Source organism: Cynoglossus semilaevis, chromosome 12 (assembly GCF_000523025.1).
Source record: "Cynoglossus semilaevis isolate Cse_v1.0 chromosome 12, Cse_v1.0, whole genome shotgun sequence".
Lineage (NCBI taxonomy): Eukaryota > Metazoa > Chordata > Actinopteri > Pleuronectiformes > Cynoglossidae > Cynoglossus > Cynoglossus semilaevis.
The window spans coordinates 16,732,890-16,746,658 of record NC_024318.1 but is presented as its reverse complement, the minus strand read 5'-3'; the positions used below and the strand labels follow the sequence as shown (position 1 = coordinate 16,746,658).

Sequence of the window (13,769 nt, the reverse complement as noted above, 5' to 3'; positions counted from 1 at the left end):
CTTCAATAGGTCACAGTGTGGCCTCCGCACCGTGACCTTCATCGGTCTCCTCCATACAATCCTCCCCGGGGAACTCAAGTTCAATGAGGAGCAGATGCTTTGCGGAGGCTGATCGAAGCGCTAGGTCGGACCTTAGCGCAGTTGACACTTTGCAATCTGGGAACCTGACCTGCCTGCTCAGACATGCTTCCAGCTCCTAGTCTGGTCCTATAGAGGAATCCCAATGGCGGCCTCTCGAGGCTGGGACTGCCACCCTGCTCTGACAAAGAGGATGTTTCGCCGTATAGTGGGCATGCTAAAGCTAGTCTCTGCGAAGGTCTTCAGGACCTGGGTGGTAGGATAATGTGCTCCAGCGACCCTCTTAAATGGACCGCGTCCTACTAACCTCCCCATGTCCGCTCCTGTCCAGGTGGTTCTCTTCTCCACTACGATCTCCCACCTGATCCATCCCTACTCCCTACTCCTCTCCTAGTTTACTTCCAGGTCACCGCTTCACCCACTACACCAAGGATGTCAAACATACGGCCCGCGGCCCAAAACCAGCCCGCTAGGGTGTTCAGTCCGGCCCGCTTGATGAATTTTGAAAATAAAAAAAACATTTCTTGTCTCATGAATAAATAATAAATATCTATTATACTTGGACTTCTTTGCACGGAAACAAAGGGGGAAAAACATGGACATATTGTTATGAATAGTTAATTATGTTATGATTGTACTGGTGCGGCCCACTTGATAACTAATTAGGTTATATGTTTCACACCCCCGCATTACACACATTCTTTATGTGGAAATATATATGTAATATGTTTGGGGATTTTTTTTACATACATTGTAGTACTGGGGATTTCACACAGGTTTGCTGTGGAGCTTAAACAGATGGCCGGTCCGTATGGAGTTTCCGTGTTCACACCGTGTGTGTGTGCAAATGATTTCTCTGATTACTGTATTTTTTCCCTCACAGTTGAAAAACACAGCAGTAATTAGGGGGTTGTTGTTGTTTTTTTTTTGGACACTATATCATAGGGATGAATGTCAGTGTTTGTTTGTTTGTGTCTTTATGTGGTCTCGCGATGGACTACTGACCTGTTCAGAGGCTTGACATCAGCAAGAGAATGTCTTCAGCTCCCCCGTAAAGGTCAGAGCGGCAGATGATGACTCCATTGATGCAACACCACCAACCAATTCTGAGAAAAATAATAGTAAAGTGCGTTTTACAAATGATGTTAAATAATCATAATCAACCTGTACGTCCAGTACAGGTATATCGTCAAAGTGACGGACCCATAATCAACTGGACGTACAGGTATATCGTCAAAGTGACGGACGTCAAAAGAAATGCCCCTAATGTTCAGATCTTGAGCTGTGAATCTTGTTAATACAGGTTCTGTAGAGCTGGGGTTGCTCCTCTAGCTAAAGAGGTAAAAATAAAACCTAATAGGACAAGTCCTCGAACTGTCTGTACGGTACTAGAAAATTGCTGGTTTCACAAGTTTTCCCTTCTAATTTTAGTTGTTGTTAAAAACTTTGAAAACTATTAAAATGGAAACTTTCACCTTGACACGACTGCTGAGCCGACACCGGGCAAAACGCCTGATGTCAGCGAACGACTAATCTATTTCTGACATTGACGAATAATTGACTATACGCAGTGGAAACAGTGGTATGTGACCGTCTGGTTTTTTGGTTGATGTTGCATTGTTCTTGTAATGATATTTTGTGAATACTCCGACGTGTAGAAAGAGTTGAATTTGGTCATGGTTTTAGACTCCACCTTTACTAAATCCTCCATCCTTCTATTCATTTCCATGGTACAGTATCTGCAAATCCTTAACAGTATGATTGTTGAATTGGAGTTCTGCTCCAAATCTGGCTTCCTTTTTGTATTGTGTCGCCAAGTTTTTGGAGGAGAAAACAACAATTTACAGAACAAAACAAAGTGTTTTTGTTATTTTCCACCAAAACTACAAACTTTTAGTTTTGACTGTTTCCCTTTTCGCATAAGAGCTAAGGCTCTCGGCAGCATTTTCTTTTGTAAATAAATTATTTTTTTTCGTTCATCATAGCAAGAGCTTCTGAGCGCAAAGTAAAGTAAAAACCGAAAAAAATTTTTTTTTTTTTACTCATAAATTACGACTGAATCTTTCTTATAGTGAACAGCGTTACATCCAAATAGAGGACATTTTCACAATGTTCAAGTACTTTAGCCCACCCACTCACACACTCACACACGAGAATGTTGCTTCTGTACTGAACACAGCCAAGAGTCAACATCTGTCGCACACACACACAAACACCTCTATTTTTCTCCTCCTTTCCGACTCTTCTCAAACAAACGTCACGACGCTTTTCCCATCTCGCTCCATCTGAGAGGAGTCAGAATTAGACTGTTGCTGCTCGCAAACACTAATGAAGCAATTAAACGCTTAACAAGGTAACGATTCCCTTCACTTATTGAATGGGGAAAAAAAAAAAAAAAAAAAAAACCCCACAAATCAAAGTGTCTATTGCTCATGCGGAACCAACGCACAGTCTCTGATTATACGCTCTAAAATGTCACTTATTCCAGGAATAGAAAGATTTATCAAGAGATTTAACTGGTGAACAACTGGTTATGACGACCACTGGTTACCTTGGATCCCAAGCTAATTTTATCTCCAAGTTATTCAGCGCAGGCAGGCCTGATGAAACTGTATGAAACGATCACGTCCTTAGATTTGAAAAAAATATATGCCGTATGCATGGGAATGGATGAGAAAGATTTGGGTTTGAGCTGGCATGAAACACCTCCACGAGGGGAGATGTATGTTGTAAGTACGTAGAGCAATAGAGTTGATGTGTTTTTCCTTCTAAACCCTTTAAGTACTTTTCAGGTCTCTACTTATTTAGTTTGAACAGTGGTAGCGCTAGCTCGAACAAAAAAAAAATCCTGACTTTGAATGCTCAAAACTCAAATTACATAATCGTCATAATCATAATCGTCCAAATAACAAAGCAAATAAATGGAGTCTGAGGCCAGGGCTTTGAACCTAACACAACGAAAATAAGTAATTTAGTCTGAAAATAATTACTATAAGAATGGACGATAATGGCAAAAAAAAATTCATCCTGATTATTTATGGCATTTTGCCGATCACGATAATATGAAGATTATTAGATAACGGCATTAAAACTCGACAAATACTCGTTGGCAAATGGAGCCGTTGGGTACTTCGCACAAAGTGCTATATGTTGTAAACAGTTTTGTTTACACGGTTTTGTTTACATTCGCTGGTCGTGTTACATTCACTTTCTTTCGTTTGTGTGTTTTTTTTGTTTTTGGGAACTTTTTGGCCTTCGTTATGGCTCGCAAGAATTGAGAAATTGCAGTTTTTCTTTCTTGTACCTTATCTGTAATTATTGTAATCATAACATTCATAAATTTATAATAAAGTCTTGTTCCATCATTTTGACGCAGAGCGGTAAAACTCGCCAACGGGTTCCTGTGGCAAATTTTAACGGAGTATGTCATTATGCTCCGATATACGCGGACGACGGCTTTGTTTACATTCGCCGGTTGTACATCATACGTTGGATTGTGCTACATTCACTCGCTTTCTTTGGTTTGTGTTGTTTTTTTTCGTGGAACTTTTTGCCCTTTGTTGTGGCTCCCAAATGTAAGTCCGACTCTTCTGATGTTTTTATGTCCTAGATTACGATGTTACCACTGTGTTAGCGTAGTAGAGCGAGCTAGGTACTGATGTACAGCATGTGAGTTCCGACTTACGGCGAAGTACATACACTGAGGTCAAACCTTGTATGCGTAGAACAGATAGCCCAGTGAAATAATTTGTGCAGTCTGCAAAAAAATACCTAATATTTAATGGTAGGAACGTGTGTGCTCAAGACCTGATCGTGACGATTCCTGTAAGCCCAGAAAGTACTAAACTTTAGGCAAGAAATTCTTAATGCTACCATTTGATCAAAGTTCCCCAAGGTGGGATCAATATTCAGTTCCTGTAGCATCGCTTTATCCTGAAATAGTTTCTTGCGATGAAATTACACCTTTTAAAATGCCTAAAAAGGGGGGGGGGTGTGAGGGAGTGATGCCTGAAACTCCTCACATCCACCTCTCCAAAAAAAAAAAAAAAAAAATCAACATAAAAAAAACATCTTATTAAATTTTCTGATTGATCTTGACTGCAAAGGCTGAATATTAAAAAAATATATATGCAAAATTAAGGAAGGATTAACGAAAATCTTGTCATTTTTTTTTAGGCCTTTTCTTTACTTTTTCCTGCACTTCTGCAAACGTTGTTACAAGAGCCGTGATTCGGAGTTCATTCTTTCCCTTGGAACCAAAAATGAACCTCACTTTGACAAAAACCATTTTTGTGCTTTCAGTGACATGTGACCTAGGGTGACATTATTTTTTTTTAACGCCAGTATTTTTAAGGTGTTTTTTTTTTTTTTTTTTTGCTGCCAGTTTTCAGCTCAACCTTTTCAAAGCACAGACCAAATCTGTTACAATAGCCTCTCTGGTCAAAGCACCTCAGCCGCATCCTTACTTTACAGCGTCCCCTGAAACGGATACCGTGGGTTGCTTTTGTGTCTCTCTCTCTCTCTCTCTCTCTCGCACTCTCTCTGGGGTAGTTTGCACATAGACCTAGGGGCAATCCTAACCCAGCGGCTGCATTAAGTGAATCAATACGACTGAAACACGAGGCCACTCCCGAAACAATAAGACGACGCTACCGCAAGTCAATATTTACTCAGTCACCTAAAGTCGCAGATATTGTAGTCTCTCCTTATTAATTTGGAATAATCCTTTGTTATCGTCGGCGCGGTGCCGGGGGGGGGATGGATTTATGGCACCGAGCTGCCTGAATAAAAAGTACAGAAAATCTGGAAAATAAACAATTTGTATAATGAATGAGAGTAGGATGGTATATGCGCGTGTTGGAGAAAGTTAATAAATTAATGAGTAAGAAAATAAATTAGTGAGTGAGAGTGTGGGTGAAGAATCGAGTAAAGACACAGATGAGTCAATAACTGAGTTTCGTGTGTAGGCATTCCGTGTAGTATATCTATTCACATATATTCAAAATAATATTTATGTGGGGGTTTTTTTTTTCTTTTCTCCACTTCACTGTTTATGATTATGGCCTCCCACCTACAGTATACAGTCCCAGTAGGATCCTGTGCCAACTGTATGCAGCCACTCAATCATAACCGTCCCTGTGGCTACAGTCGGGATATCGAAAAGGAGAACCGATGATCTGAATCTATTTTTTCCTCTAACTCCCTCATTGGTAAATATACCAAATTATTTGGACACGTTGGCGATCTGTCCTTCCCTGTCACTATCCCTGCTGTCTACTTATTTTTACCAAAGCAGCGTCAAAGTTCACTGAGCCAGTGTGCTCACACGTATCCTCCAGTAATAATTTTTAACAGCCTACGGTTTCCTCCAGGTTGACGTTAATTCACGAAAGCCCACCAGCTGCACAGGAATCTCTCGCACGTTTCCCGCTTTCAGGACGGCCACAGTTGTGTTGCTATAGAAACATTGATTTCACTGTGATAAATAATGCTGATTTTTTTTTTTTTTTTTTTTTTTTTTTTTTTTCCAGCCCATTTGACATTTCACAAGCATTTATTTCGTTCTGAAGCCTTCGAGTGTCACCATTTCTCTCCGGGAAGTTCAGGTCTAGGACCCGCAAACGCAGGGACTTGTTAACTGTGGTCGGCGTTTTTTCAGCTAAAGCAACAGGTGTTGCCGACTGCTTTTGCGAAAAGCAATTTTGCCCTCGAGTTTCTGGATTTCGGCTGCAATATTCTCACCGGCTGCTATTGGCAACTTCACTTGAGATGGGACAAAATACTGCGCTGTGACATACAGCCTTCACTGTTAATGCTAGGCTGTGTGTGTGTGTGTGTGTGCATTTGAAGATGTGACCAAACTTGCAAAAAACTCCACTCCATAAATTAGCACAAATAAGGACACTCTGTGCATGCATTTGTGCGTGTGTGTCTGAGTGTGTCTCGGTTTGTCCATCTGGGTCTAATCAGTTACACATGACTGCAAGATTTTTCTTTCCGTGTATATTCACTTTTGTGAATGTGTGTGTGTGTGTGTTTGCATGGTGTAGTTCATTAATGTGTGAAACATTAGCCATGAATGTGGAGCCATCTGCTTCACAAGGAGAGGTAAAGTGCAAACACATGTATGAGTGTGTGTGCGAGTCTGACGTGCATGTAAGACATCACGGATTTTTTTTTTATATCTGATCCGATGGGAAAACTGGCGAAAAAATTTCGCGCGATCGGATTCAAAAGAAAAATCCGCGGTGTAGTGAGGGAGCGAAAAGGAAAACCGCGATATAACGAGGGAACACTGTAAATACGTCCTTACGTAAAAACGAAGCGTCGGGTACAATGATGCTTTACTGCCCGGTTGCGTAGAGTTTTAAAGCATGTCCTCTCGTAGCGTAATGAGTTTTCTCCAAAATCAGATCACCAGATAGGACCTAAGATCTTTAATCCACGGATTGAGAGTTCTTTCGTTCCATTTAATCAGACGTTCTCCCAAATGTATTCAATAAGATGTAGTGTTCGCTTTAGGCTATTCAGTGGTTCCGATAGGTATAAGAGCATATCATCTGCATAAAAACGCACTTTATGTTCTGAATTTCCCCTCTGTATACATCTAATATCTACGTCTTGTGTCTTAGAGGAGAAAAGAACCCATACCTATTACACAAACTTTGTACCAAATCCACATTTTTCAAGGGGTAAACACCAGTCGCTACTAGCTACTAGCTTACATTCAAGTTTTTTGGTCTTATTTTTAGGTACTAAACGGAATACTAAATGAAATCGCCGCCTGTTTCATTGTTTCAAGTGGTGAACCTGAGATAAATGATTCTTCATAAACTGACAGCAGAATGGGAATAACCCATCCGGTCTCTTATACAACTCTAATGTGCATATAATTGTGTGGGAAAGGGTAATACAGTCTAGGGAGGGTTGATAACAGTGTGAGGGAGGTTCGTAAATGGTAAATATATATATAAATAATATAATAAGCATCTGGCCACTACTTCGCGATTTTTCCCATCTCGTGGTGGGTTTCTTGGAACGCCCTTGGCTTGTTAGTTAAAAACAGGTAACCAGAACCAACACAACGTGCCTTCATCAGTCTGGGTTTGTTAGCAATGTTTGGGAGAAGGACAACGCTGTTGCAACATTTCCTCAACGATAACTTGGAACGAGGAGAGAAGACATGACATTCGTTTCAACGCTCCAAATTGAATTAGTAATTTAAAAGTTCACAACGCCGGAAGTGTTCACAGCTGCAGCCACGACAGCAGCAGCAGCAGCTACTGTATATGAACTGTAATGTATTGCCACTCATATTGAATCATATCGGTTATTGGTTTAAATAACCCGTATTGTTTTCTTCTCCTGCGAAGCTAATGCCCATAATGCAAATTGCATTGCATTGCATTAGCGGGAGCAGCAGAGAGTACTCAGAACAAGCTTTTTTTTTTTTTGTTTCTCTTTCCTTTTCGATGCATCTGCCTCATGACTACATGCGCATTCCGTCACACTTTTAATGACTGCAGAGCGGAGAATTGTTTTTTCGTACTGTGTTGTTTTAACTCCAATAAACAGTCACAGCTGAGTTGTTGTCAGAAAAATATGAAAAAGAACAACACGACGGTTCAGACCATTCATACTGAAGTACACAGAACTGTACAAGGCAAGGGCAACATTAAGGTGAATTACAAGTTGTACACACAATCTCACCGGATCTGCCTTGGGCATTGTTCTGACTCGGTTATAAGTCATGAGCTACAGGTTTTTCTTTTGCGCTCATAAAAAAAAAAAAAAAAAAAAAAAAAAAACCAACCGTATTACATCTTCAGTCACTTCACACTGAGTAAACAGTTGTCACCTTTCCTCAGGCCTCGCAGCCTGGAGTTTTACTGGGTGGTACGCTCTTCGATGCAACTATATTTCTTTAAACTGTGGAGGTTTTGTTTTTTTTGTTTTTTTAAATGCAGAAATTTTCTTAATTAGTTGTCAAGAGTGCAGGATGTTAAAGTATGTATTCATGGAATACAGTCACTACTCAATTTCCATGGAAACTGAGGTAGCATGTTGTAGGTGAGTGGGCGTCAGTGCGACTTAGGTGAACCCTGCAAATGTTGTGGGAGGGACAGAGAGAGCGCACGAGGGAGAGAGAGAGAGAGAGAGAGAAAATACAAACAGATGGAGAAGAATTGTAAAAAAAAAAAAAGTAATTAAAAAGTAGGAATAGTTTCGCTCTGAATAGTAATGGGAACTTAGTTCTCACACTTTTGGACAAACTCGTCTTCAGTCTTCCACAGACCTCCCTTTCACTTTCTGAAGGACAATGGTTGAAGGAATGTAATTCATTTGAAACACTCCACTACCATTACCAAATATTTTCTCCTCGCTAAAGAAAAGAAAAATTCAGCTGTATTAGTATTGAATTTATTCTGGTTTATTTTTTTTTTCCCACACAATTTGGCTGAAGGGATCGTTTCCGACACCCGAAAGTGGAGGGGTTAATGCTAGGGGTCAGTGTCACTGCAGATAAATATATCGACATACCATATTTTCCTACACTATAAGTCGCTCCGAAGTATAAGTCGCACCAGCCAGTAAGAGTGCCCTCTAGCGACTGGTGTGAAAATGACGCACATGTAACTTTTCAGTGGTAGAGGAGTAGCAGATACTGGTACACTAGCCTAGAGTGCCCTCTAGTGGCCATCAGTGTGAAAATAACGAACATGTAACTTTTCAATGGTACAGGAGTAGCAGATACTGGTACACAAGCCTAGAGTGCCCTCTAGTGGCTGTCAGTAAAAATAACGAACATGTAGCTTTTCAGTGGTACAGGAGTAGCAGATACTGGTACTCTAGCCTAGAGTGCCCTCTAGTGGCTGTCAGTAAAAATAACGAACATGTAGCTTTTCAGTGGTACAGGAGTAGCAGATACTGGTACACTAGCCTAGAGTGCCCTCTAGTGGCTGTCAGTAAAAATAACGAACATGTAACTTTTCAATGGTACAGGAGTAGCAGATACTGGTACACTAGCCTAGAGTGCCCTCTAGTGTGTGAAAATAACAACCATGTGAAATTATACATATTAATATATAGCTCATACCTGAGTATAAGTCGCAAACCCAGCCAAAGGATGAAAAAAATGTCCGACTTATAGTCCAGAAATACGGTACTCTCATGTACTAATGGTCGGTCAGTGAAGTACTCGGTAAAAAGGAAAATTGACTGGATTAATTACATTTTTTATGATTCAATGTGTTTTTTTTTTTTTCAGACGTGCCGCAGCTAAACAGAGGCATGTAAAAGGTAAAAGCGTTATCAAAGCTGACACGCGGTTCAATTACGACGCCACACGGTGAGGCGTTTTCCACGGCTACATACGATAATGGATACGCTATCCTGCCAGAAACCTGTGAAGTTAGCTGTCAGTACATTAGCGAGGATGAGCTGTTTTATTAACTCATCTATCAAATCATTCCCCCCGCACCCCCCGCCCCCACGCTTCACGCCTCTCTTTTCCTTCTTTACTCACTTCGTCTCCATCATTCACGTCTTTTTCCCCCCGCTCATCGCCACATTTACCGTTCCCTAATTCCTCACTCTAGTCATCACTTCTGTGTTTGTTATTCCCTCCCCCCCCTCGACATTAGTCATCCCAGGTCCTCTTCACTTGTCTTCTTTTTCATCCATTCTTTCAGACAGCTGCAACTCATCTCTTCTTTCTTCCACTGTGTCTTTTTCGTCCTGTTCTTTTCTCCATCTACTCCCAACATCGACACCTTCTTTCCTTCACATTTCATCTTCTCTTCCTTTTTATTTCATCTTTGCACATTGTCCTTCTTATTCCTCCTGCTTTCCTGTTTCCTCCACTATTTTGTCATGACAAAAAAAATGTTGAACTTTCTCTCCTTTCACCTCCTCTCTTTTACTTTCCTTTCATCTTCTTTCCTCCCCTCCTCCTTTTTACCTTCCTCTCCTCTTCTTTTCTTTCCCCTCCTCCGCCCTCCTCTTCTTTCCCTCCCCTTCCTTCCCTCTCATCTCCTCTTCTTTCCTCTGCACTCTTTTACTTTCCTTTCATCTTCTTTCCTCTCATCTTCCTTTCTTTCCTTTCCTCCCCTCCCCTCCACTCCACTCTTTTACTTTCCTTTCATCTTCTTTCCTCCTCTCCTCCCCTCCTCCTTTTTACCTTCCTCTCCTCTTCTTTTCTTTCCCCTCCTCCACTCTCCTCTTCTCTCCCTCCCTTTCCTTCCCTCTCATCTCCTCTTCTTTCCTCCCTTTCCTTCCCCCTCCCCCCCTCCCCTCCACTCCACTCTTTTACTTTCCTTTCATCTTCTTTCCTCTCATCTTCCTTTCTTTCCTCTCCTCTCGTTGACTTGCCTCTCATCTTCTTTTCTTTCCTCTCCTCCCCTCTCCTCCTCTTTTTTACCTTCCTCTCATCTTCTTTTCTTTCCTCTCCTCCACTCTCCCCTTCTTTCCCTCCCTTTCCTTCCCCCTCCCCCCCTCCCCTCCACTCTTTTACCTTCCTCTCCTCTTCTTTTCTTTCCCCTCCTCCGCCCTCCTCTTCTTTCCCTCCCCTTCCTTCCCTCTCATCTCCTCTTCTTTCCTCCCTTTCCTTCCCCCTCCCCCCCTCCCCTCCACTCCACTCTTTTACCTTCCTCTCCTCTTCTTTTCTTTCCTCTCCTCCCCTCTCCTCCTCTTTTTTACCTTCCTCTCCTCTTCTTTTCTTTCCCCTCCTCCGCCCTCCTCTTCTTTCCCTCCCTCTCCTTCCCTCTCATCTCCTCTTCTTTCCCTCCCCTTCCTTCCCTCTCATATCCTCTTCTTTCCTCTGCACTCTTTTACTTTCCTTTCATCTTCTTTCCTCCTCTCCTCCCCTCTCCTCCTCTTTTTTACCTTCCTCTCATCTTCTTTTCTCTCCTCACCTTTCCTTTTGTTATATTTGTTCTTTAATCAACCCTGTTGTTCCTTTTCCCCTGAAGACGACTGTCCACCTTCTCTTTTACCTACTCTCTTCTATGTTTTGCTGTCCATTCATCATTACCATACACATTTTAAAAAAATTCAACACCTATCCTGAGATTATAAAGCCAAGTCCAAATCTTAATTGTCTGTCTCCCTCTCTGACTTACTTAATACTGAGGGACACGCACCCTGGACCAAATAAGAAGTCAAACAGGAGGCCAAATACGACGCGCTTGACTGGAGTTAACTGCCGAGTGTGTGTGTGTGTGTGTGTGTGTGTGTGTGTGAGAGAGAGAGAGAGAACAAGTCCGGGTGTGTGAACACAGAACATTCACTGCTGTCATTGTGTGAACCTAATGTCCTCACAGCGACAGAAGGACAAGATACAATTCTAAAAGAAGATAGACGTCTGGAGGTCGGGCTGTGACACTGGGAGCCAGCGTTGAACCTGAGAACAAAAGACGACGTCTGAAACTAAATCGCCCGTCGTCTAACGCTTACAATTAATATAACAGTCTTTAATTAATTGGGATTTTGGATTTTTTTTTCTAATGTCACATTTTCGTTCAACTGTCAGAAAAAGTAAAACGTTATCAAATTAGTTACACAAGTATGTTTGTGCGGGGACTGTATGTGTATTTTTTCTTGTTTGTTTTAACTTTTGACGGCAAAAAAAACATATTTTTGTAATCAACCTTTACTAATTCATAAATTTTATAAATTAAATTTTATTTTTTTTCTGCTCCTGTATTCATCCCATCCTATATTAATCCTAGCTGAATGGAAAAACTCGATATATTTCGATATATTTTCAGTGACGTAGCTGGAATTTCCCCTAAAGCAGGGGTTGCCAACCCACGGTTCGGGGACCGGTGCTGGTCCGTAGGACATTTGGTACCGGGGCGCAGTGGTACACAGCGGAAAAAAAATGTACTTCAGTTTCACTAATTTACTTTCAATCCAGTCATATCCCAATACCTACAATACTAGGTCATTCAGACTCTGATACAGACAGAATAAAGTCTAAAAGATGTTTTATTTCGTAAATTTAATGATCCTTCAGCTACGGCGCAGTATTATAGGTCCACAGTAAAGGCTGATACCAGCTGACCTGTCCTTGGTACAGAAAAAAAATTGGGGACCGCTGCAAAAAGCATTATTGCATAATAGCTTAATTTTAAACATTTTTTTCCAAACAAACTCTCATTTATAAGTTTAAGCTAAATGTCACACAGATACCTCTAATATAGGTTAAATATCAAAATGTATAAAACATATTGAACAAAAAAAAGAAGAAACGCTCTAATATATGAAATAAAAATGCAAAGTTAGCCGCAGCTATCACCATATTATATTTTAGCATTGCGCAGTAAAATTGCTCCTGTTTCATTGGTTTAGCTTCCAATAAAATATGACACACTGGACATAAGTGTACCCCTGCTGTAATCCTTGAATGATAACAAGCCTCCAGTCACTAGGTGGCAGCCCCTCATACAGTGGTTTGTACAGATAAAATACATACATGTTATCAGGTTCTCAATAGGATTTCAATTTGAGGGGACGTGGGTCGGGGGGGCGGGGGGGAGGTGGAGGAGCGGTGGCGTGAAAACATTTCTGTCCTCAAAGGGGACGACAAGCATGACAGAAAATAATTGAGAACTACAGTAGTGGTTTCGGGATCATGGTGTCAGCAGGCGTCTTGTACAAGGAGATGGAGATGCCTTGTTCTTTTTTAAATATAATTAAAGTTCAGATGTACGCTCAGGAGTTTACCAATACCTTGGAATGTAATTACTGGTGTCATTCTATGACTTCTGGGTAGACACAGCTTTGGGAGTATCTTTTGTAGGTAAAGTTGTCTGTTGTATTTGGTTCTACTATGTGAAGACACGAAGGCAGACCAATAAATACAAATGTATGTTTTAATATATATTAAAGGTGGCTGAGTAAGTATTGGGAAATAATCATAATTTTCAAAAATGTTTTCACGCTCCTCCCCTTTTGGTTGAAATACTATTGAGAATCTGATAATATGTATTTTCTTATGTTTTGGTTGAAATACTATTGAGAATCTAATATGTATTTTCTTATCTGCACAAACCACTGTACGAGTTGCTGCCACCTAGTGACTGCTCGTTTGTTAAGCATTACAGCAGTGGCATTACAGCCCCTCGGCCCCCCGGCACCTCACTGTGTCCCCCCAGAGGGGCCCGCCCCACTATTTGAGAATGACTGTATCATGTTAAGAACAACTACTGACTTATTCTATAACAGGCATAAATCACAAGTTCAGAGAATTAATTCCATCCCGATTCTTTGGAAGATGAATGTAATGAATGATAATGAAGCCAAAGGTGAAATGAACAGATCTAATTCTTTTACAGGTAATGAGCGTCCAAGGGGGAGTTTGCACATTGATGCACTCCCCGTCTTCATTGATGAGGTCGGCAGACTTGACCTGTCAGCATGTGTGATGCATCTCTGAAAGCAGTTTTAATCCATGCGTTGCTCTGGCGTCATTACTTCGTAGCATTTTTTTTTTTACACCGTCCAGAAACAAATACGACGTGGCGATGCGCTAATGGTTTCAGTGTCATACAGATTCATTAGTGGTGGAGATATTTAACAGTAAACCAGACGAAGGGTGTGGCCACTCTTAATTCCCATCAGCCATTACACTGACTAATAGGACACTGATGACAAAGCAGCAGGAAAAAAACATATTTTTCTCAATACTA

General features: G+C 41.1%; 1 protein-coding gene across 1 annotated transcript in view; it reads left to right on the top strand.

Moving 5' to 3' along the window:
• Nucleotides 1-223: 223 nt before the first annotated feature.
• LOC107989327 (uncharacterized) overlaps nt 224-13,769 on the top strand; it is a 56,329-nt gene continuing 42,783 nt past the window's right edge. The window contains exon 1 of the mRNA XM_025060965.1: nt 224-334. Coding sequence (XP_024916733.1) covers nt 224-334 — 111 coding nt within the window. The remainder of the gene's footprint in view (nt 335-13,769) is intronic.